This window comes from Mus musculus, chromosome 5, assembly GCF_000001635.26.
Source record: "Mus musculus strain C57BL/6J chromosome 5, GRCm38.p6 C57BL/6J".
Taxonomy (NCBI): Eukaryota; Metazoa; Chordata; class Mammalia; order Rodentia; family Muridae; genus Mus; species Mus musculus.
This window is the reverse complement of record NC_000071.6, coordinates 145223021-145247552: the sequence shown is the minus strand read 5'-3', so window position 1 is coordinate 145247552 and position 24532 is coordinate 145223021. Positions and strand designations below refer to the sequence as shown.

At 43.8% G+C, this 24532-nt stretch overlaps 1 protein-coding gene and 1 non-coding gene across 9 annotated transcripts; one reads left to right on the top strand and one right to left on the bottom strand.

Moving 5' to 3' along the window:
• Positions 1–246: 246 nt before the first annotated feature.
• On the bottom strand, positions 247–15958 carry Zfp655 (zinc finger protein 655). Of its 8 annotated transcripts, none has more exons than NM_001363451.1 (5): positions 15722–15811; positions 13951–14112; positions 12162–12247; positions 4529–4633; positions 247–3978 (listed from the first exon to the last, which is right to left on the bottom strand). In NM_001363451.1, exon 5 carries the CDS (start codon positions 3635–3637, stop codon positions 2594–2596), a length of 1044 nt encoding a protein of 347 aa, NP_001350380.1. In that variant the 5' UTR covers positions 3638–3978; positions 4529–4633; positions 12162–12247; positions 13951–14112; positions 15722–15811; the 3' UTR covers positions 247–2593. The 8 variants fall into 8 exon arrangements, with proteins under 8 accessions (NP_001350380.1, XP_017176603.1, NP_082574.1 ...); NM_001083958.2 differs by lacking the exons at positions 247–3978; positions 4529–4633 and adding exons at positions 9231–10503; positions 11690–11816; XM_030254832.1 differs by lacking the exons at positions 247–3978; positions 4529–4633; positions 15722–15811 and adding exons at positions 9705–10503; positions 11690–11816; positions 15436–15715.
• Gm6287 lies at positions 13971–17034 on the top strand. The gene is made up of 2 exons (XR_003955840.1): positions 13971–14119; positions 15252–17034. It is a non-coding gene; the product is annotated as a predicted gene 6287 (transcript).
• The last annotated feature ends 7498 nt before the right edge of the window (positions 17035–24532 follow it).

Here is a 24532-nt window from a genome sequence, read left to right as displayed (position 1 = left end):
CATAATGTACATACATATGCAGCCAAAACACTCATAAACATTTAGAATAAATAAATCTAAAATACAAAACTACTCAATCCTAACTGGCTGCAGAGGACTACGGAAAGGCAAGCTAGGCATCAGTAGAGAGCGAACCACTCTTGTGAGTATCGCAGAGGAGCTAGAGGCAGGCATGGTGAAGAGTCCCAAGGTGCCCAGTGCTTCTTTCTGCCTGGGACCTGCAGACTTGGCTCAAAACAAAGAGTCTACGAGCACTGAACACACCTTTATTCAAGTAGAAGTACAAAAGCACGTTCCAAACCCAAATGCATACGTGGGGTTTTTACAGATTCTGCTACTTAGGAATGAATCAAATCCTCTGCCTCAGTCACTGGAAGTGACTATTGGTCTCTATAAGTAAGAATATACATGTTCGACAGGGACAAAAAACCATGCATTTTTCATTTGCTTTTACATTTAGATCAATTTGATATATGTTGATTTTCTTGTCCTGATGAGACACTACGCTTGCTGATGGCAAAGAAGTAAAATACAGTGGTGGGACTACCCTAGAGGTCAGCCACAAGATTTACAGTGAGCAGCATATTTTATATACTGGTTGAGGATCCCTAGTGAACATTATGACATCTGAACTATGAAAGCCTCAACTGCTTGATTGACAACTAGAATTTGAAATAACACTTTTCTTATTCACAAGATGTTACAAATTTTAAGATGAAAATGCTTCACATCATGTAAAAAATCATGAACTCTGTGGCATCGGGCAGGGACCCTGGACTCAACACCTGTGACCACTTCTGTAAATCAAAAGAGCCATGATCCTTTATATGGCCTGCAGATTCTATTAAAATACAAAAATAAAATCCAGGCACAGGAGCGCATGCCTATAATCCCAGCTATTTGGGAGGCAGGAAATTGTGTGAACCCAGGAATTCAAGACCAGCCTGGGCAACAAAGACTGCATCCCAACACAAAAGTATGGCAATGCACAAATAATTATGCACAAAGCTTTATGCTTCAAAATACTACCCTGGCTTGATGAAGGGAGTGGAGGAGGGAACAGATAAAGAAGCAATCCTAATGATTAAGGTTTTACCAGGAACGGACCTGCCACTCTCTTGAAATACTGTCTAGATACATCACTAACAGCAATATCTTTATTGGAAGGCTGTATATCCTTATTCTGATTTGTGTGTTCTTTGTTTCCCTATCAAAAGCAGACCTGAGCATTTTGTTGGCCTTCAATATAGGCATATAAAAGAATTCTAAACATACACATACATGCAAAGTAGGCACTGAATGAATGTAGCTAGGCCAACAGGAGTCTTACTGGCTCCCTGATGTCCTTGTCATCTCATTAGAGGGCTGTGGATGCAAACAAGGCAGCTAAAAACTTGGACATCACTTGCAAATGTTTGGGTGCCTGCCACAAACTCAGGAAGACTGAATCCTCCAAACGTATGGATGGCTGATGTGGAAGTAACTCTTTATCAGCTGGTGAGAAGCTAACACCAGAACATCATTTAAGGATGCCTAAGAGAACGCAGAAATCAACAGGAAGCCAAGGGTGTGGCTATAGAAACAATAGTCTGTAGGGTCCTCAGAAAAGAATAGGCCTGAGTCTCCTTTGGAGAGTACTCTGGCCAGAACAGAGAAGGCTCATTGAGCTACTCTCCAGAAGCTATGTCAACACTGGCACATTAACAGCATTCTAGGTAAACTGTGAATAAGAATCCATTTCAAAGAAGAAAAATGTTTTAATGTGTATCGGCCAAATTAAAATAAATTCACTCAAATGAGTTCTATAATAAAATACTTGTACCTTCTTAGAATACTTATTAAAGGATACTGTGAGAAAATGACTTCGTTTCCCAATTATCTTCTGGATTCAGTTATTCAGCAGTAAAAAAGACTGAGACTAAATAGTAATAATTACACAGAGAAGTAAGCATTTTCTAATACTTTGATACTGGATAAGGCCTGGAAAATAGAGTGGTTAAATTTCACCGTTTGCATTATATCAGTCTCATCTGGTGCAGATGTTTTGATCTTAGCATTTGCATAACAATCAGACTCACATCTGGTACATTCTGATGACAGATGGACTCCTGCTCACAGATCTGCCACATTTACTATATCCAAATAATTTCTTGGGTATAGACTATTTCTGGGTATAGTTTCCTCGATGTGATCAAGCACTGGGGTATGACTTGAGTTTCCTCACATACACACCTATGTCTTCACAGGCTTTATGCATGGCACAAATTTGACACTGAACCAACAAGGTAGTTGACTGATGGCTTTTTCACATTTGACAGTGGAATTTTACTCCAGTACAAATTCCCCAACTGTGACTAAGGTATGAAAATAATCTGAAGAATGTATCATATTCTATATATTCTAGCACTGATTTACAGGAACCAATGAAGAATTTAACACCAAAAATAAGAAAAAATAAAAAACCTTCCCAATGTTCATCACATTCAGCGGGTTTCTCTCTGGTTATCAATTCTCTGATGCCGACCACGGAATAAGCTATGACTGAAGACATCATAGCATTCAGTACATATGTGACTTTCCCTGGTCTCAGTTCTCACATATTGAATGAGGCCTGAACTTGACTAAATGTCTCCCCAAGTTCACTGCATTCATAAGGTTTCTCTTTGGTATGGACCCTTTCATGTTGGATGAGGTGTGCTCTCTGACTGAAGTTCTCTTCCCATGCATCACAATCAAAGACTCTCTCTCTAATGGGAACTTCTTGTTGCAGAGTAAGATCAGAACTGTGACTGAAACTTTCCTCATAATTGTTGTATTCGTATGATTTCTCTTTCCTGTGCATTTTGTGATGCTGAATAAGGCATGAGGTTTGGCTGAAAGATTTCCCACACTCATTACATTCATGCAGTTTCTCTCCTGTGTGAATTCTTTGATGCTGAATAAGATGGGAATTCAATCTAAAGTCTTTCCCACATTCGTTACATGAGTAGGGCTTTTCTTGGAAACGAATTCCTTGTTGTTTAACATAGGCCAGCCCACATTCATCATATTCATAGGACTTCTCTTGATGATGTAGTCTCTGATGTTCAACTAAGTATGAGGTGTGGCAGAAGTCACTGCCACACACGGTACATTTACAGGACATGTCCTTATGTGTTCTCTGATGCTGAGTAAGATGCACACTTCGGCTGAAGACTCTTTCACAGGTTCCACACTTGTAAGACTTGGCTTTGGCATGACCCTTCTTATGTTGAAGCACATCTGAGCTCTGGCTACAAGACTTATCAGGTGCATCACAGGACTTATCAGACGCTTCACATTTGTAGGATTTCTCTCTGGTGTGTATTCTTTTGTGTCGACTAAGACTTGAGCTCTGACTGAAAGATTTCTCACATTCCTTACATTTGTAGGGTTTCTCTCTTGTGTGAATTCTCTGATGTCTAGTAAGAGCTGAGGCCTGATGGAAGGTTTTCCCACAAGTATCACATTTATAGGATCTGTCGGTGGTAGGCATGCTCTCCCACTTATTAAGGTGGGACAGATCCATTAAGCTTTCCTTATAGTCAGTACTCTGAAAATTCTCTGTTAGATTTATTGGTTCTTGTTCACCAACTGCTGGGTTCTGGTTGAAGTTCATGTCATATTTACTGTCATCAGTGGTCTGTATTCTAAGAACTCTCTGATCTGTATCAAGTGTGGAGTCTAGACTGAAGCTTTTTTCAGGTTCAGTGTTCTTCTCACTGCTGAAAGTCTTCTTGCTGATTGTTATTTGTCTAAACTCTCTCTCCAGAAAGAGAAATTTTCTTAGAATCTCCTGGAGTCTTTCTAATCTGTCCTCAGACTTATAAACCTCTCTGGTTTCAGGAACTTGAGCAATATCTTGTTTGAATTTTCCTACTCTCACTTTGTATGAATGTACTTCTTCTGAAATTTTCCGCTTAGGAATCAACAGCTTGTTTTCTTCTCTGGTCTCTCCATCTAATACAATATAAATAAAAAATACAAATGTAATCTATACCCTGTGCTTAAAAAAATATAAATAAAAATAAGAGGAAAACTAAATAATGTACTATCCTCAAAAATAAGCAAATTCTATTTACTTCCAAACAAAAAATAGCAGATGTAAAGGCACAACAGGAGCAAGGAAGGATGGAAATGGATCAAGGGGAGATAGAAACAGGCTATTTCAGCAAGACAGACAACAGCCAGTAAGATATTTCAAAGGAACAAACATAAAAATGGGTTGTAAGACTTGGCTTTGGCATGACCCTTCTTATGTTGAAGCACATCTGAGCTCTGGCTACAAGACTTATCAGGTGCATCACAGGATTTATCAGATGTGCTGTAACTTGAATTAGGACCTAGCACAATTTGTATGAAAGAAATTAAACTGTAGAGACAGGCAGACGCTGTCTCCACTCCAGAATGGCAAAGCTCTGTGTGTTGAGTATGAGCTCAGCCAGAGCTTGGCTCAACCCCTGGAGATTACTTTTGCACTGATTCCTCTGACAGAGTCCGCCTTACTCACCTGAACAGTCACCTCTTATGACTTCTCTATTCTTAGACTCCAGATCAAAGACTTGTAGATCTTGCTCCCGCTCAGAGATTCCATCAGGCTTCGAAATTGGAAATCCTGCTCACAGAGAAGGAAATGGAATATGGCAATTTATCCCCAGATGCTACACTGCCCTCTTTTCTTTTTAGTAACGTGACCATTACTAAATGTAACCAAACTTATACAGAAGATAAGTTCTGGAAAGACATTTGTCAGGAAGACCTGGAGAATGAAGAGGATGACTAGGGCGTCTGAGTTGAGATCCGTACTCTGGTAAAAGGTTTGCTAAGGGAAGAGTTTGTAACTTGGAAGCAGCATCTTTTATTTAAATACAGATTGGTGAATTCATGCATGGCTGGATACCTGTCTTCACAGAAGTTATCATTAGTACTATGGTAGCCAATGGTACAGTGTTGGCATCAAACCTTGTCGACGAGTATCAAATGGCATTCTGAAAATGAAATGCAAGCCCCTGCTATATAATAAGTTAAAATATAGCAGCAAATCAGTAATAAATGAATAAATTTAGCAAAATCCTGTAAGACACACAAGTTTAATAAAGAACACCAAAACAGGGAATTATTTCTGGTTCTTTAGCACAGTAAGAAAAATGGTTGAAACAATTTACAATATAATTCTAATTAATATTAAGATTTTTTTAATTAAGGTGTTTGTTTGGTTGGTTGGTTTGGTTTTTTCGAGACAGGGTTTCTCTGTGTAGCCCTGGCTGTCCTGGAACTCACTCTGTAGATCAGGCTGGCCTCAAACTCAGAAATCCGCCTGCCTCTAGCTCCCAAGTGCTGGGATCAAAGGCGTGCGCCACCACGACCGGTGACAATATTAAGGTTTTTAACCCCCCCAACAAATTACTTCAAGGGATGGACAGATGGCTTAATTAAAAGGACTTAACTGCTCTGGCAGGAGTAAGTTTGGTTCCCAATATCCACATGGCAGCTCATACTGGCTGTAACTCGAGCTCCAGGGAATCTGAAATCCTCTTCTGGCCTCCCTGGGCACTTGCACTCATGTGACATATAAACACTCAGTACATACATATAGTTAAAGAGGACTGCCCTGATCTACATAGCAGCCAGAACTACATAAAAATATACTGTCCCAAAAAACAAAATTACTGAAGAGATGAAAATGCTTATTTACTCTGATCCGACGACTGCATATCATATTTAATTATCATAATGTTCCAGGAACCTTACAAATATTTTGACTTTCTTTAAAGAAAAATAGAACCAATATGCTTCAGTGAATATGGGAAAAAAGGGTATGCCACATCTTCACACCAGAATTAGCATACACTTTACTCAACAAGCATTTATGGGATGCCTCTTGTATAAAAAAATCAGTGGATAGAGAGCCCTAGCAAAAGGGTCAACCCATCTCAAACAATTAAAGAACCACATATTCTTAATATAAAGGCAGCAATAAACACTACTACCACATGCTACAGTGAAGTAAGTATAGTAAAAGTACACGTAAAACAAACTTTCTAATGCCAAGAGGGCTACTTACATCTCCGCCTGTGTGTGTGTGTGTATGTCTGTGTGTGTGTGTGTGTGTGTGTGTGTGTGTGTGTGTCTGTCTGTCTGTCTGTCTGTCTGTCTATCTATCTGTCTTGAGACAGGATATCACTTTGTAGACCATGCTGGGCAGAAACTCATAGAGCCCAGGCTTTTCTCAAATAGGACAAACCTGCTCTCAGACTTGAGCAGCTCAACTTCTTTTAATGCTAAAGCAACAGGGAGCCTGCTAAGTAAACAGAATTTTGATGTTTTTAAAACCAAAGGGTTCTATATGCACCGAGCAGAGAAAGTATCAAGGAGCATATATGCAATGGTTGGCTCCAGTCCTTCATCTCCAAAAGTCTATCTATACACCACGTATCTAGCTTATTTCTTGTTCCCATTATCCTGGCATGTTACCACATAATGAATGTTTACAGAGTCTTAAAAACAGTGTAAAGAGCAGTTAAGGACTGGAGAGATGGCTCAGTGGTTAAGAACACTGACTGCTCTTCCAGAGGTCCTGAGTTCAAATTCCAGCAACCACATGGTGGCTCACAACCATCTGTAATGGGATCCGATTTCCTCTTCTGGTGTGTCTGAAGACAACTACAGTGTACTTAGATATAAATCTTTAAAAAAAAAATAGATAGATAGATAGGTAGGTAGGTAGGTAGGTAGATAAGACAGACAGACAGCTTGCCTGACTGACTGGTCTGTAGGGTGAGTTCCTTCCCAGATAGCCAGGGCTACATCAAGAAACCCTCTCTGGAAAAGCAAAACAAATCTAGTTGGAAACTTCCATTTTGCTAGCTAGCATTCATGCCAGAAGGTGCTATGCAGGATATGGGGAGGAAACATCAATGGTCTTATCCCAACTACGAACCCTTCAAGCTACAATAGTGTCTGACCATTATGGGAATAAGGAAGCACTTCCTGATTGGATTTGAGGCCCAAACAGGAGATTTGAGGCCTGATACGATTAACCTGGTCAAAAGTACACAACTGGAAAGATTATAGATAGGTCCTACTTCTGTTTTGCTCAAAGGATATGGTGTCAAACTGGCTCCTAAATATACTTATACCAAAAAATTAGTGCTGCTTTTCAGCTGTGGTAAGAGAAGGTTCTATATGAAGAAGCATATAGGACAATGGTTAACGCAGACTAACGGCTCAAAGAGCTGAGAACAAGTTCCTTTTGAGTGCTTAGCCCTAAAGAGACCACCTCTATCACCCCTTCTATGACTCAAGGAACATTACAGAAAGGGTGGGGGGAAGGGGTTTGAAATAAAAGCCATTGCTTTCATGAGCTCACAGCAGCAGTGAGCCTGGACACATCAACATTCCAATATGGATAAGGAAAGGAGTCAGCGCCACCTCTCCCTGGCTCAGTGGCTGGGAGTGCTGGTTGCTCTTCCAGACTGGGGTTCAATTCCCAGCACCCACATGGCGGCTCACAACCTTAAATTAACTCCAGTTCCAGGGTATTAGACATCCTCACAGATACATGGAGGCAAAACACCAATGAACACTATAACAAAATATTTTAAATTAATCTCAGGCATTATCACCACTAATAATGATCCGCCAGCACTAATAATACAGCCAGCACTTCTTTTGAACAACATACTTAAAAATAGCTTACAGAGTGCTAATTTTATACCTGTCAACATAACAGCTACCCAATTTTATAAAAAAGGCATTCAGAGACTGGAGAGATGGCTCAGATGCTAAGAGTACTTGTTGCTTTTGGAGAGGACCCCAGTTTGACTCCCAGTACTCATGGTGGTGCACAACTCACTATAACTCCAGTTCTAAAGTATTCAACACCCTCTTCTGACCTCCACAGGCACCAACCATGAACACGGTACAAATACACTCAAGCAAAACAGACATAAAATAAAATAATCTAAAAAATATGTTTTAAGGGCAATGGGCTGGAAAATATGGACCTTGGGAAAATCAGTAAGATATGAACAGATTCATGGATGACATTCACTGTTTCTGAATCCCAGCTGAGGTTTAAGTAGTCAACCACCTTTTGGACACTTAACTTGGGTCTTTTGTGTCAGAAGAAAGTACTGCTAAGCTTCATTAGAACAGCTGCCTCCACACATAAGGCTTGGGGTTTACATCCCTGGCATGATAAATTAATATTCACAGTGTAAAATGTGATATGAGGTCGGTTTGTGGTGGTGCAAGCCTTTAATCTCAGCACCTGGAAGGCAGAGGCAAGCGGATCTCTAAATATATGAGGCCAGACTGGTCTATAGAGTGAGTTCCAGGACAGCCAGAGCTACATAGAGAACCTGTCTCAAGGGGGAAAAAAAAAGTCATGAGGGTCAGGCCTGGTGATGAAGGATACCTGTTTTTCATTTGGTTTCCTTTGTTTTTGAGACAAAGTCTCACTGTATAGCTCTGGCTTGCCTTAACCTTAGAAAGATACATCTGCCTCTTCTTCCCAAGTGCTGGGATTAATTCTGTGCATCACCACACCTGGCCCAGCCCATACCTCTAATGCCAGCACTCAGGAGGAAGCCTGGTTAGTCTATACGAGTTACAGAATGCCTGGTTTAAAAACAAACGAACCCAAGACTTTTAATGTCATACATGATTGGACCTACTGTGCTACAGGCAGAGAGGCAGGTCCCAAGCCTAACTTCTCAGAGCCTCAAGTTCCTCTGTGGCCAGTGAGCGGACTTAGTAAAGGAGCTAACGACCTGGATTCAACCCCCAGAGCCCACACAGCACAAAGAGAGAACTGACTAGAAAGTCATCCTCTGACCTCAACATGCAAGCTGTGGTGTGCACACTCCCTTTGAATTAATAAAGAATGTAACTTTTTAAAATTTTTTTGCTTTGCTTTGTTTTTTGCTTTTGAGATAAAGTGTCTCTGTGTAGCCTTGGCTGTCCTGGAACTCAATACAGATTAGGCTGGCCTCAAGCTCAAGATCTGCTTGCTCCTGTCTCCCTCGTGCCAGGCTTAAAGGCTTTAAAGGAAGCTATTTATTTAAAGAGTAACATCCTCTGCTTACTGTTGAGTTATAGCAAGGATTAAACGAGATATGCATAGCATGTGGTACGAACAGAAAGGAGTCATGACAGTAAGACATATTCTATGGAAATTACTGTTGTCTCCAAGACATCAAGCATTTTGTAAACTCAGCCATTTATTTATTTACTGCTGCCTAGTGCAAACATTTAATCAAGGGACTACTCTTTTGGTGCCTGTGATAAATACAAATACAGCCATGGGAAATACATGAATTGGAAAAAAGAGACTAAGCCATGGACTGAATTATAAAGGTCTTATGTTTAACCCCAAACACTAAATAAAATTAGTAAACACTTAATTTAACCTTACATTTCAAATGAAGTATGGTGGACCCACAAAGATAAAATGAATTCCCAAGGATGTTAAAACAGTTGCTAAGGATGTGCTGGCTCAGTCACAAAAGCAAGCTGGGTAGTGTAGGAGGGTTTCTTATAGTTTATGCGGGTATGCATGTATGTGTGTCCTTTGTGTGTGAAAAGATGACAAGATAAAATGAGGTAAAGTTCCACTTGGTAGAATATTATAAGCTTGAGTTAAAATACTACAAAATTTCTTTACTACAAAAAGTACACAAGTGAACTGTTGGAAATTCTGTATTAGGTAAAATTAACAGTAGTTTACAATTATATAGATCATTTTACAATTTACAAAGCTTTTAAAAATACATCCATTTTGATGCCCTGAACTATTTAGTTTCTGTCCCCCCTACTTCCCCTCTATCAAAGACAGCATTAAGAACACTTAATAGGAAAGGTAATATAAATACAGCAATTGGTTTGGTACCACAACAAATCAGGTACAAGAAGACAGGACTTTAAAGGAAGAAAAAAATGATACCAAACATGAGAGAAGTCTGGGGGTCACACAAGTGAGAGGTCACACAGTGAGGCATCACAGTGGGCAGGCTATACTTACTGCTAGAAAGAGCACACAGCATCTGATCCCTACTCTAAAATAACAGGAAAAGATGGCAACTGAAAAGAGTGAGCTTTGTGGCATTTCACACAAGTAGCTGACCACCAAGTGTGGTTTATGAATGAACGGAGTTCCAAATGCACGTGATCATAAGGAAGGCTTCCATGTTAGAGATTCACCAAATGTCACTTAGGGAGGGAGCAGCAACTTTACATAATGGTGGCATCCCAAGGAACATATGTTCCATCAACCAAGTATGATATCTTACAATCTTGGAAAAGGAGTTTCCGTGCTGGGATGAGCACTCCCGATGGAAAGCCGATCCCTGGGCCATCTCTTGGTGATTCCTGCCGTAAGGACTGCAAGTGTTTCTCCAGAGAAAGCACTTGCCTGGGTATGACTCAGGGCTGGGCAGGAATTCACACAATGAATCCGGGTGGTGGGAAGGCGGAGAAGTATGCCTATAAAGATCAAAGAGCCAGGAATGGAAAACATACTAAAAACCTTCCCAATGAGCCAATGAGTAAACTGTCTCCCACATGTAAGAAAATGTCTTAAATCTAGCATGTAATCAGGAAAATTAAAAAAAAAAAAAAAAACAAACAAAAAAAAAAAAAACAAAAAATAGGTGGGGAAGGGGGCGGAGGTTATAGATGTAAATACACAAAGAGTGTATGCAAGATCAAAGACAGGCTAAAAAACTGCAGTGAGGGCAGCAGACAAGATGACAAAGCTCAAGGAGACTGCCAACAGCCCTGTCCCTCCTCAGGGGTATTTCTCAACAACACTATAGGTTGCCTAATCTCAGGTATCCTTAAAATAAGGAATCGTAATTTAAGAATTTAGCCTAGGGTTGGAGAGATGGCTCAGTGGTTAAGAGCACTGACTGCACTTCCAGAGGTCCTGAGTTCAAATCCCAGCACCCACATGGTGGTGCACAACCATCTGTAATGAGAGCTGATGCGCTCTTCTGGTGTGTCTGAAGACAGCAGGGGACATCCTGAGCCTTCTGGTGCTGGGTTACGGTTACTTGGATCACCACCTAGGTGATGCACTCCAATGGCAGACAGTGAGTCCCACCTTTAAATGAAGTCTCTCAAACCTGCCTGTTTGGAGAAGAGTTTGAGAATCTCAAAAAAGTGAGACTCATCATCAAGAGAGATTTTAGCCTGTCTTTTAAATGTATTTCTTTAATGGAAAATATCTCAGATACACAAAGGGATCAGAACAGAGTCCAGCTAGGGGTTGGGAAGATCCTTATGACTATTTAAAGGGGGGGGGGGGAGGGAGAAGAGAGAGGGGAGAGAGAGAGGGGAGAGAGAGGAAGGGGAAGAGGGGAGAGAGGAGAGAAAAGAAAAGAAAGGGAGAATTTAGCCAAAGCACAACCAAGTTTCTCTTTCCTAACAGGAAACTGATGTCCCACAAAAGCAAGAAGTACAAACTGGGGATAAGGATAACGGTCTCCTCCTGATAACCCAAAGTAACCTTCAATTTACCTCCACCCCCACCCCCAAGGAAAGGACCTTAAAGATGGAGGGCTGAGAGGTTCTGTGTTAACTGGGCACACTCTACTGACTACCTAAAAAACCTCACACCTACTCAGAAAGAAATCCAAACAGGTAAGTTGATCAACAGGAGGGTCCTTACCCAGTGAGACCACGTTTCCATAATTCTCTAACATCACTTCTCTGTAGAGCTCCCTCTGAACAGGGTCCAGGCATCCCCACTCCTCTCGTGTAAGATGCACAGCCACATCCTCGAATGTCACAAACTCCTGAAATAATAATTCTGGCTGCTCTCAGGAATGGGCTACTATAGCACCATGGCCAGAGAATGAACATGACACAGAGGACGTCTAGTAGCTGTTTATGTTGGGGAGGAGAGAGAACAGACTAGAACTTAAGAGAACAAATCCCATGAGTGCCCATCACAGTCTCATGGACAAAGATGATAGTGGAGATGGAAAAATTCTATCTGTCAAATCCAGGTCTCTGAAAATGATCTGTTCCCAAATTGCTACTGAAAAGACTCCAGGCAAGGGTTAACAGATGGGGTGAAAGAGAGGCCACACTCAAGCAACGAGAAACCCTGAGGAAAAGCAGAGGGTCCCTCAGCTCACCTGGTACCTGGCTGTCAGGAGCGCAGCTGCCTGGTCTCCTGGGCTTCCCTCATGGGGAAGAGCAGGCACCTGGGGAACAGGTGGAGCTGAGGGAGGAGAAAGGAGCCAAGAGTGAGAGCAGCCCCTCCACAGGGCTCCCTTTTCAGAACACTTCTCCTGCCCAAGGTATGTCTGTTGCATCCTCCTTCACGTCAGTGTTCCAGTAAAGTCAACATTTACCAGGTCTCAGGTATGCCCACTCCTCCTTGGGAGCTGCTCCTACTTACACAGACTGAGGACTGTAATATGGACTTTACTAGGAATCGCACTTAATCCTCATGGCATGACATTCCTTCTATAGAAGGGCAAGCATTATACCTGTTGTGATGAGCAAAGCAAAACAGACAGACAGACAGACAGCATTTCCTGGCCAGCCTGGGTTACAGAGTGAAAAATGTGGTCTCAAAAACCAGAAACAAGAGCAAAAAGAAGCCTGAAGACATAGCTCAGTTGGTGGAGTGCTTGCTTGGCATGCATGATGCTCTGGGTTTGATCCCCAGCACCATCTAGTGGGCAAGGTGTCACACAACTGTAATCTCAGCACCTAGGTGGATATAGAAGGATCAGAAGTTCAGTCACCAAGGCATAGCAGTCCAATGCCAACCTGCTCTACATTAAGGCTCTGAAGAAGAGTTGAAGGGGACTGGGTGTGGTGGTGTAAGCCTTTAATGCCAGCACTCAGGAGGTGGAAGCAGGTGGATCTCTTTGACTTTAAGGCCAGACTGGCCTAGCAAATTCCAGGACAACCAGGGCTATGCAGAGAGACCCAAACAACACAAAAAAGTTGAAGGATTTGATGATAGGGCCAGGGTCTTCAGCAAACTTCTGACATTTTTCCAGATACCATTTACTATAAACATCATTCTGCCTTCATGTTATTATTGGGCACTATTTCTGCAAGCTATTGTGTGCGGCTTGTAGAAACAAAAACAGTCATGTTTCCTCACAATCCTTTACACCCTCCAACAATGTCCCACACAGTACCCTCCACATAATGGTACTCCATCTGTGTTGCTGACATACAAGTTCCTTCAGGCACTGGTGCTGATCTATAAGAACTACGACATAGTTCTTACATAATAAAACCAGCAGCTAAGTATGATGCTGTATGCCTACATTCCCAATGTAGCTGGGGGGCCGAGACAAGATTCATTCAAATCATGGGCCGCATAGTACTAGGCCAGCCAGGGCTACCTATACATTAGCAGGATCCTATTTCAAGGGGAGGAAACACTTACCTATTTAATATATGTATGTGAATAGATAGTTAATATGATGTAACATCTGTGCATGTAAAGAGACACTGTGTTCAAACAGGAAATTAAATGGTTGCTTTCTTGACCAAAATTGGATTATTCACGAACACTGAAGTTGCAAAAGAATGGCAGGTAGCAAATCACACTAGATCACCAGGAGAGGAGGCAGACTGAAGAGAACCCAGGGAGTCCCCGAGGCCTGCGTTAGGTAAGCTAGTGAGACATGGCAAAAGCAGCCTTTGTTAGAAGTCATTCTGGTTGTGGTGTCTGCAGTGAAGCTCATATTCTCAAGGCCAGAGCAGGGTGATGGGCGGATTACAGACAGGCTAGCTACCCTAACCACAGGGCCCAAGCCAAGGACTCACACCTGCCACGCCCTTCCAGTTCTTCCACTAAGGCCCACCTTCTTATTCAAGACCCTGGCCTCTCTCATGTCAGGCCAGGGCCCCTTACTATTCCCATTCTCCTTGAAGAAAGTGTGGTCTCTGCCTTACCCCCACTGAATCCCTGCTCCATGTCCGTGTCCTGCAGAAACCGAAGCTCTGGGGAAAGACATTCAGACTGGTTCTCCAAAGGCTGGAAGTGGCCCCTGGGTGACTCTGCGGCTTCTTGGGATGTTACCTCCTCCATCCCTGTTCAGGGGACAATGACCATCACTGCAGGGTGAGAGTGAGAAGAACTGCTTAGTAAGTTAAAATGTCCCATAATCTCATATTCTCAGGACTTGGCAAACTATTCTATATATGATAGACTTTGTTAAAAAGACATTTTTTTAAAGCTAGTGTTTCTCTGTGCAACAAAGCCCTGGCTGTCCTGGATGCTCTTTGAAGACCAGGCTGGCCTCAGACTCACAGAGACTTGCCTAAGGGTTGGGATTAAAGACCAGCACCACCACACTCAGCTAAAAGCAGACTTTAAAAAAAAAAAAAAAAAACCAGCCTGAAGGTGGTAGTACAAGCCTTTAATTCCAGCACTGGTGAGGCAGAAGCAGGTAGACACGAGTTTGGAGCTAACCTGATCTACATTCCAAGACAGCCAGTGCCTCAGAAAGAAACCCTGTCTAGAAACCCAGCCCCACTAGATTTTAGTTGTCACAGTCCACAGACTTAAGTTTCTCTAAATGTAATTAAGTAAAGTGCATGGTAATTAGGGCCCAAGAAGGGTTTAAAACCTAAAAAGTTACCAAAATAAACAAAAAGAAAAACACAGAAGCAGGAGATGCCTGTAATTTAAGGGTAGAGTACTTCCTAGTATGCACAAGGCCCTACCTTCAATCCATAACAACCTCCCCCTTCACAAAAAAACAAACATGAGTACCATTCGGTTTCAAAACTTAAAACCCAAACAGGAAGGTGTAAGAATTCGATATTACTCAGACTCTACTGAACAATCCCAAATCTGTGGTTTAAAATATATGTGTGTGTGTGTGTGTGTGTGTGTGTGTATCGCTGGGCGTGTAATCCCAGCTCTCGGAAGATTTAGACAGGAGGTTCAGAAGTTCAAGGTTAGCCTCAAAGCTGTCTTTTAAAAACCCAAACCAAAACAACAACAACAACAACAACAACAAAATAGCTACCATTAAAAGAATTTTTTTCAACACAGTACAACTGCGTAAACCTTTCCATGGAGCGTCCTAAGTAATTTAGAGGCTCAAGCTGAGACCCAGTGAAACACGCCAGATAAGATTACTCATTGTTTTTCTCAAAAGCAGGCCCCTTAGGAATCATGTGGTAAGCGGTAAGGCCGTTCTGCATTACTCAATGGGCCCCGATGAATAATGATACAACTCACTTAGGAGACAGACCCTTAGGGCAGGCTGGTCGAGCCACCTGCGCGCAGCACGAGGGAGGGCTGCGAGGAGCCTGGTGTCCTTCAGATCCAAGGACGAGCCCGGGTTCCGTCCACCGTCCACCGTCCACCGCCCTCCGCCAGGCTCCCGGCCCGTCCGCAGGCCTCGCCCAGAGCCACCCTCCGCCTACCTCTCTCTTGGGCAAAGGTTCGGTCCCCAGAGGGCGAAGCGGGCCACAAGACCGAGCTGCCACCCGGGCCCGGCCACTGGGTTCGCACCACGGGGCCACCCCGGCTCCCCGGGCTCCGCGACGAACCCGGGAAGAGGGGAAAACAGGGCCGCGAGCCCGGCCTTCCGCGCGCCCCAGCTCCGGGAACAGCCGTCAGCCCGCACGCGGCGCCTCCTGCGCGTCCGCCCCGCGGGCCAAACAAGCGGTCGCTCCCACGGCGACGCGACAACGGTTCCCCGGGACTCACCCAGGTGGAGAGGCGGGCCTGGAGACTGTCCCGTCACGGAGGCGCTCCTCGCTCAGCTGCACCAGCCTGTCCGGGGCCACTCTCTCGACTGCCAGAAGGCTGACGCCTTACGTCACTTCCGGCGACGGAAGTCCACGGGAGGGCGGTCCCGGGTGAGGTTCCCGGATGAAGAGCAGGGGTGAGGGTGTCCCGGGTCGAGCTGTCAGCTGACGGACACGGGATGCGGTCTCGTGGGTGGGGTCCGCAGCATCGCTAGATAAGGCCTTAGTTGCTGTTGTGCTTCGCTTTCTCGAGGTCGCACAGCCCTCCCTGCTGATTAGGGCGCATCTTACACCAGGAGGGCGACAGAGGTTGGGAAAGAACTCCCGACTCCTCCCGGGCCGCAAGAGCGTGCAGGAGGATTCCTAAGCAGAAGATGAAATACCACCCTCGTGTCTAATACTGGTTTGGTCCGGCTTTATTTCTCCTAGGAAGTGCCTGACCCCAAATTGCCCACAGAAAGGGACATACTAGGTGTTGCCCTGCCTGGAAGGGACAAACGTTTTCCCCAAGAGGATTCGCCCAAGGTCACCAAGATTTTCCTGTCAGGCCCTACTTTGAGTCCCACCCTTTCCTTCATGTTTGATTCTTTGCCTACCATGAGGTGAGCAACTTCTTCCAACAGGAGTTCTTCGCTGTGTGCAGCTTCACTGTAGACACAAAGGGAGCAAGTTTAACTGAGAACTGTTTGAAACTGTGACACAAAAATCTCTCCTCAAGCTTGATTATCTCAACTATTTTTGCAATAGTAGATGCAAAGCCAAGACTCCCATAATTTTGTTCCCCTGGAAATTAGTGAAGCTCAGAATCTTGTAATTTACAATCTTATAATTATCTAGTATTAGGAACAACTGCTACATAAATCAAATATTTTAAAATACTGCCCAAGGGCTGAAGACGTGGCTCAGTGTTGAAGAGCACTGTTGCACTTCCAGAGTACAAAGGTTCGCTAAGTTCCCAGAACTCAAACTGTGGCTAACAACCCTGTCACTAGGTTCTAGAGGTGGATCTAATGCCCTCTGACCATGGGAGACGCTGACCACCCCAGGTGAACATATATGCATGCAGGCAAAGGATACACATATAAAAAATTATTTGGCTTGGAGAAATGGCTTACCAAGTAAAAGCCCTAACTGTTCTTGCAAAGGACCGGAGCTCAGTTCCTAGTTCCCACGGTGGCTCACAACCAGTGTAACTCCAAATCCAGAGGGTTGGATGGTCTCTCTTGGGCTCCTGTCACACATTTGGCACAGTGCACACATATGCACACACATACACACACAAAATAAAAATAAATCTTAAGGGAAAAAAAAACTGCCCACAACAGGTGTGGTAGCCTATGTGGTGGTCTATACCTGACAGGTGGATCTCTGTGAGTTCCCAGACTAGTCTACATAGTGAGTTCTACACTATCCGGGGCTACATACACCCTGATCAAAAAAAAATTTTTTGAGGATTTATTTATTTTATGTATATGAGTATACTGTAGCTGTCTTCAGACACAGCGGAAGAGGGTGTCAGATCTCATTACAGATGACTATAAACCACCATGTGGTTCCTCGGATTTGAACTCAGGACCTCTGGAAGGGCAGTCAGTGCTCTTAACCACTGAGCCATCTCACCAGACCCCAAAATTTTTTTTAATTAAAAAAAAAAGAAGAAGAAGAAAAGAAAGGAGGAGGAAAGAAGAAAGAAACCAGGGCTCAGGGCTCATAATAGGGTTTTTTAAAATGTCTGTGTGTATCTCAGACAGTGGTGGTGCACATATTTAATCCCAGCACCCTGGAGGCAGGAGGGAGACCTCTGAATTCCAGGACAGCCTGGTCTACAGAGTGAGTTCCAAGACTGTAGAAAGAATTCTGGAATTTTGGTTTCTTTAAACATACAGGGGGAGGGGGGAGGGGGGAGGGTGGTGGGGGTGGGAGAGAGAGAGAGAGATTATAAAAATGTCTTTTCATTTTAATCCCAGGTGTGGGGATATAGGGCTGCTTCAAACTGGTCACAACAGCTGACTGTGGTTTGCCTTGGGCTCTAGCAAAAGCATAGTTTTGCCAGCTGCAGGTAGTTTCTGCAATTGTGAGACATTTGAAATTCTGGCTACTTTCATAGGGTATATAAATGCTAGGGCCCCACTAGGCATGGTTGGTTGTTGGTCACTCAGGTAGGTTGGTTGTGGTTTGTTAGTAGTTGTGCCCAAGGAAGAAACAAGAAGAAAGATAGAGTTCCGTGAATCTAACTTCTCTCTGGCCACCCTATCTTTCTCTCTCGCCTATGGAGTGACAAGGGGTGAAACTGGGGCCAGGGATAAAGAGTGTAAAAAAGAAGAACCCAGCCGCGCAGTGGTGGCGCATGCCTTTAATCCCCAGCACTTGGGAGGCAGAGGCAGATGGATTTCTGAGTTCGAGGCCAGCCTGATCTACAGAGGGAGTTCCAGGACAGCCAGGGCTATACAGAGAAACCCTGTCTCTAAAAAACAAAAATACATACATACATACATACATACATACCATTTAAAAACCAGGGCTGGTGAGATGACTCTGATTAAGAGCACTGACTGCTCTTCCAAAGGACATGAGTTCAAATCCCAACAACCACATGGTGGCTCATAACCATCTGTAATGACATCTGACACCCTCTTCTGGAGTGTCTGAAGACAGCTACAGTGTACTTATATATAATAAAATAAATAAATCTTTTTTAAAAATTATAAAACCAAAACAAAAGTGTGTGTGTGTGTGTGTGTGTGTGTGTGTGTGTGTGTGCGCGCGCGCGCACGTGTATATGCCAGAGGCCGACACTGTCACTAGGCCTTATTTCTCAGGCACTTGCCACTGCCCCAGAGCTCACTGATTAGGGTAGGCTCACAGCAAGCCCCAGGGATCTTCCTGCCTCTCCCTCTCCAGTACTGGGATAATGAGCACAGGCTATCACCTGGCTGTTTTTTGGTTTTTGTTCTTGTTTTGTTTTGTTTTGTTTTGTTTTAAAGACTGGGTCTATGTAGCCCTGGCTGAACTGGAACTCATAGATCTGCCTGCCTCTGCCTCCTAAGTGTACGTGTTGGGATAAAAGGTGTGTGCCACCACACACAATTGGTCTTCTCCGTTCTTTTTTCTTGAATAATGTGGGTTCTGGAGATTGACGTCTGGTAGGTATGTCCCTGTAAACTTTATCAACTGAGCCATCTCCCCAGCTGCCATTCTGTTTCATCTCCAACCCCTGCCCCTCTTTCCTGCTGCTCGGCTTCCCAGAATCAGTGCTTCTACTCTCCTGGTTTCTAATTCTGGGGAGGAAGCCTTTTGTTGGAGACAGGGTCGCACTCTGTAGTAGCCCAGGCTATCCTAGAATGACCTTAGTGGCCTTAACTCAAGATCTTTCTTCTCTGCTTCCTAAGTGCTAGACTTATGGAAGTGTACCTCCATACTGGGAAGAAAGTGAGTCCTAATATTGACATTGATACTACCTTCCTGGTCTCAAGGTTTATTTGGGCCATTTGGCATATGTCATGATTCTAGCTCCCGAGATAATGTTTATGAAATTTCCCTTGCTCTCAAAAAACAGTAATGGGAGCGACATCGTGGTTTTTAGCTCCTCAAATGTCTTTGAAATGATACAGCAGCTAAGACAGCAGAGCTTCAAGCATGGGCAGCCTCACCAGCAAAAGCAAGTGGCTGTGTCCCACGGACAGATCAAAAATGACAGGACTAGCTTGACTCAGAGGCTGACACTTGTAATCAATCCCACCACTCAGGCAGCTGCAACATCAAGATTGCCGTGTTTGAGGCCAATTAGGGAATATGTAGTGAATCCTAGGCCAGCCTGGGTTATAGTGAAACTGTCTCAAAGGTAAAATGGAGTCAGGGAATTTCAGCAAGATGACTCAGCATGAGAGAAGGACTTGCACGCAGGCCTGAAGACCTGAGTTCGTTACCAGGTTCCATAAGGAGAGAAATGACTCTTTTTTGTTTGTTTGTTTGTTTGTTTGTTTGTTCTTTCATTCTAGACAGCTTCTCTATGTAGTTCTGGTTGCCCTAAAACTCACTCTGTAAACCAGGCTGGTCTTGAACTCAGAGATCTGCCTGCCTCTGCCTCTCAAGTTCTGGGATTAAAGGTTTGGAACACTACTGCCCAGCTGAGAAATGACTCTTGAGAGTCAATATAAAAATGCGTTCAACAGGACTGGAGAGACGACTCAAAGGTAAAGATTGCTGGCTGCTCTTCCAGAGGTCCCGAGTTCAATTCTCAGCAACCACATGGTGTGGCTCATAACTGTTGAGGCCCACTCCTTTTAACATAACTGCAGCCATTTTGTATTCAGTCTCCATTTTGCTCATACGGTGACATTAAGTTCAGGTTCTCAGCCTCTACTTCCTGAAGAAATTATCCACAGCTGACACTGAAGAATGCTTCTAATAAGCCACAAATTATGGTTGAGTCACTTGTATCCTTGAAGTGCCAGGGAAATGTTAGTGGTCTCCCAAAACAGACAGGAGCCAATCTGATGCAACTCACAGCAGAGTCTTTATTCTATTCCAGCTAGCTTGTCCCCGACCCCCAACCCCCAACGCTCCACTATCACACAGGATGGTTTTGGTGGTGGGGGAGCCCCAAATGTCTATAGGGCCAAGGCTTTACAGTAAGCAGCAACTGGGGAATATGTGTGCAAGCATCTAATTAGAAAGCTACTGTGTCCTTTAACATAATTGGCTGGTGCTGGGAGCCATACCATAAACTTGACTTCTGCTCCCCTCTGCATTGGTGGTCGTTAGGAAGGGAGTGGGCTTGTAACCTGGGGGTGCAGGATTGTTGGGGGGAATAGCCTGGAGACACTGGTCTTGTTGAGTGTGTAACCTGGAAACTCTGGTCTTGTTGGGGATTAGCCTAGAGACTGGAGCTAGGCTCAGGTTTTGTTGAAGGACAACTTGGAAACCAATGTTAAGTACCAGCCTATTCGTTTACCTGAGTTTAAATGTAGGTGAGGTTCTCTAAAATGGAGTCTGAATTTAAAAGATTTGGCCTCACACCCTGTTATCTCAATGTTCTGAAATTCCCCTGTTCACCACCTGTCCACCACCCTTCTTACCTCACTCAGGAGGTGAACAATCAGTTTAAAGGTTAGCTAATGATACTTTATCTAGTTAGACAGAAATGTTGAAACACTTCACTGCTTGCCTTCCAACTTTTGAACCCGTTTGTTTTTTCATTTAAAAAGCCTGTCCTGAGGTCAGACTGGTGCCACAATTAGGTTTTTCCTTCTCATGGACCTGGATATCCAGTTTAAAGGTGTGTGTTCAATAAACTGTTCTATCTAGCTTAACTGAGATTGGTGTATGTGTGGTTTGTGTGGCAACTCTCAGACCCCAACAATAACGATCTATACATCTGTAATCGAATCTGGTGTCCTCTTCTGGTGTGCAGGCATACATGAAGGCAAAATGAATGAATGAATGAATGAATGAGTGAATGAATGAATGAATGAATGAAAAAATGGAATGGACAGCCAGGTGTAGTGCATGCCTTTAATCCCAGCACTCCAGAGGTCTAAAAGATTTCCTGGTCAGCCAGGGCTACATAGTGAGAGCCTGTGTCTGGGGGAAGGAGAGGGAATATGTGTTTGTGAGTTGAGTGCAGGTGCCCAAGGAGGCCTGAAGAGAGTGATAAGATCTCCTGGAGCTGCAGTTACTGCATTCATGAGCCACCTTACAAGGGTGCTAGGAACTGCACTCAGATCCCCCCCTAAAAGCAGTATATACTCTTAACCATTAAGCCATCTTTCTAGCCTTTGGCAGAGTAATTTTATCACAGTAAAGTAACTAAGACAGGTTCTTAGCACGATATATTTAATATTAGTTTCTCTCCTAATCAAAATGATATTAATGGACCAAGGGTTTAGGGATGTAGACGTAGTGATGAGTTTTGGCTAAGCCAGTCATCCCTTCATACTTGGAATATTCCTGACCAAGCCTAGAGCACTGTATTATATTGCTACACAATCAAACATCCTTCTGCTTCTATGAGAGTTAAGAAAGATCAAGCAGCTTGTAAAGAGGTAAATTGCCTTTGAAGTCCATTCCAGAACAAACGTGTTCTTCTTCAGTTTGTGGTTCCTCCTTCATGTCCCCTAATTTACTATTTGACATATTATCCCTATCCTCTGAGCTCACTACTCACAAAGCAAGTATAGTTTCCTTATTTTCCACTCCTTTTTTTTTTTTTTTTTTTTTTTTCGAGACAGGGTTTCTCTGTATAGCCTTGGCTGTCCTGGAACTCACTCTGTAGACCAGGCTGGCCTCGAACTCAGAAATCCGCCTGCCTCTGCCTCCCCGGTGCTGGGATCAAAGGTGTGCGCCACCGCCACCGCCACCGCCACCACCACCCGGCTATTTTTCACTCTTACATCATTCTGATTTCAAGGTGTATCATCTCATAAGGGACTGGGAAGGTTTGTCACAGGATATTTGATCACACTGTGCCCCCCAAGATTGTGTTATTTGCTAAAAATAGCTATTTCTTTTTTTTTTAAGATTTATTTATTATTATATATAAGTACACTGTAGTTGTCTTCAGACACACCAGAAGAGGGCTTCAGGTATCATTATGGATGGTTGTGAGCCACCATGTGGTTGCTAGGATTTGAACTCAGGACCTCTGGAAGAACAGTCAGTGCTCTTAACCGTTGAGCCATCTCTCCAGTCCAATAGCTATTTCTAGTTGTGGTGTGGCCAGCCAGGTCTACAAAGTGAGTTCCAGGACAGCCAGAGCTATACAGAGAAACCCTGTCTCGAAAAACCAAAAAAAGAAAGAAAGAAAGAAAGCAAGAAAGAAAGAAAGAAGGAAGGAAGGAAGGAAGGAAGGAAGGAAGGAAGGAAGGAAGGAAGCAATCAAAACAATTCAGGAGAGGCTGAGAGAGAGAATCCACATTGAATCAGTCCAGCTTGTTGAGTTGAACCAGCCAGCCAGAGCTAAAAAAAAAAAAAAAAGAACTAGGAAGGAGTGAGTTTATCCAGCAGCAAGTCTCAGAGGCTGAAAACATTCTAGGCCTAGGTTAGATTGTACAGAGGCGAGGCCTAGGTTAGCTGATGGAGCAGTAAGCCTCCAAGACAACAGCTACTACAGAATAAAAACTACCTTTATACAGGTTGGTGTGTGTGTGTGTGTGTGTGTGTGTGTGTGTGTGTGTGTGTTGGTTGTTGTTGCTGTTGTTCCTTCTAGAATTTCTCTATTTCTCTTTTCTCCTTAATGTTCCAAAGCTACTCTCTCTGGCAAAGGTGTAACATGTTTTGGGACAAGGGTAGAAAAATGATAACTTCTTTAAGTCAAGTTAAAGAGGAAGGTGTTGGAGAAATGGCTCCACAATTAAAAGCACTTAATATTCTTGCAGAGGACCTGAGTTCAGTTTCCAGCACCCATGTCAGGTGGCTCATACCTATCTATAACCCAGCTCTAGGGGATCTGACACCTTCTTCTGACCATGTGCACCCCATTATAGATACACACTCGCGTGAGAGCACGCACACTTTAAATAAATCTTTAAAAAAAAACAAAACAAAAAACAATTAGCCAGGTTGGAGAGGTGGCTCAGGAGTTAAAAGCACCAACAGAGGTCCTGAGTTCAATTCCCAGCAACCACATGGTGGCTCACAACCATCTGTAATGGGATCTGATGCCCTCTTCTGGTATGTCTGAAGACAGCTACAGTGTACTCATATACATAAAATAAATAAACTTAAAAAAAAAAAAAACCAATTAGCCAAAGAACAAAAGTAGGATATGGGACAAGCACAAGGCAGGATGGAGTGTCAATCATCCACCGAAGCCCAGGCAACCTGCTGAGCCAGACACAGATCTGGGCTGGGATCCACTTACCTGACTCCCACCCATATGCTTGTATTGTAAGAGTAAGGGGCCAGCAAGAGGAAGCTTCGAGCATTTCTCTTTATTATGGAGTACACACCTACCTGGGTAAATAGCCACAGGCCACTTCAGGGTGGCAGTGGGGATGGGAGTTGGGGGAGTATTTTTCTGTATGCACGCTATCCTGCTGTACTCTTCCTTGAAGGAACTAGCCTCCAGTCTCTGACCAGTGTATAAGTATGTAAGTATAGCTGCAAAGGACCCATCAATCACCCGACCTCACCCGACCTCACTCAGTGACACGACAGAGTCCTCATTGCCTCACAGTGAGTGCCAGGCCCACCGATGGCACCAACTGTCTTAGACTAAGTAGCGCCAGAGACGGGGGTTCAGAGTCATGTGACTATGGGCGTGTTCCCCAAGAAGAGCCGTTGAGGAATGGAACGAAAGAGAACAGGAGAGGGCAAGTCTGGGGAGACGGTCCAGTGAATAAAGTGCATGTAGCACAAACTTGACATAAGCGTTGACTTCAGAGCCTCAGAGAAGTCTTTTAAAAAGCCAGGTGCAGTGACACAAGTAGCTGTAATCCCATACTAGGAGGTAGGAGACAGGGACAGGAGAATGGGAGGACTCTTCAGAGCCAGCTAGCCTAGCACATACAGCAGTGGAAAACAAGCAAGACCCCATCCCAAACAAGGTGAAAGGCGAGGTTGTCCTCTGACCTCCATACACCCACACTGGTATGTGCGCATGCAGATCCCACTTGAAGACAAAGGGCATCAAGCATGAGGGTGAGTCTGATAGAATCAGACTTTGGCTTGATCCACAGCAGGGTTTGGTGAGCTCAGACAGCAGCTGTTTGCCTGTGGGGCAGATGAGTCAGACTTTTATAGATCACATCAGTCACTGGCCAGGGGCACA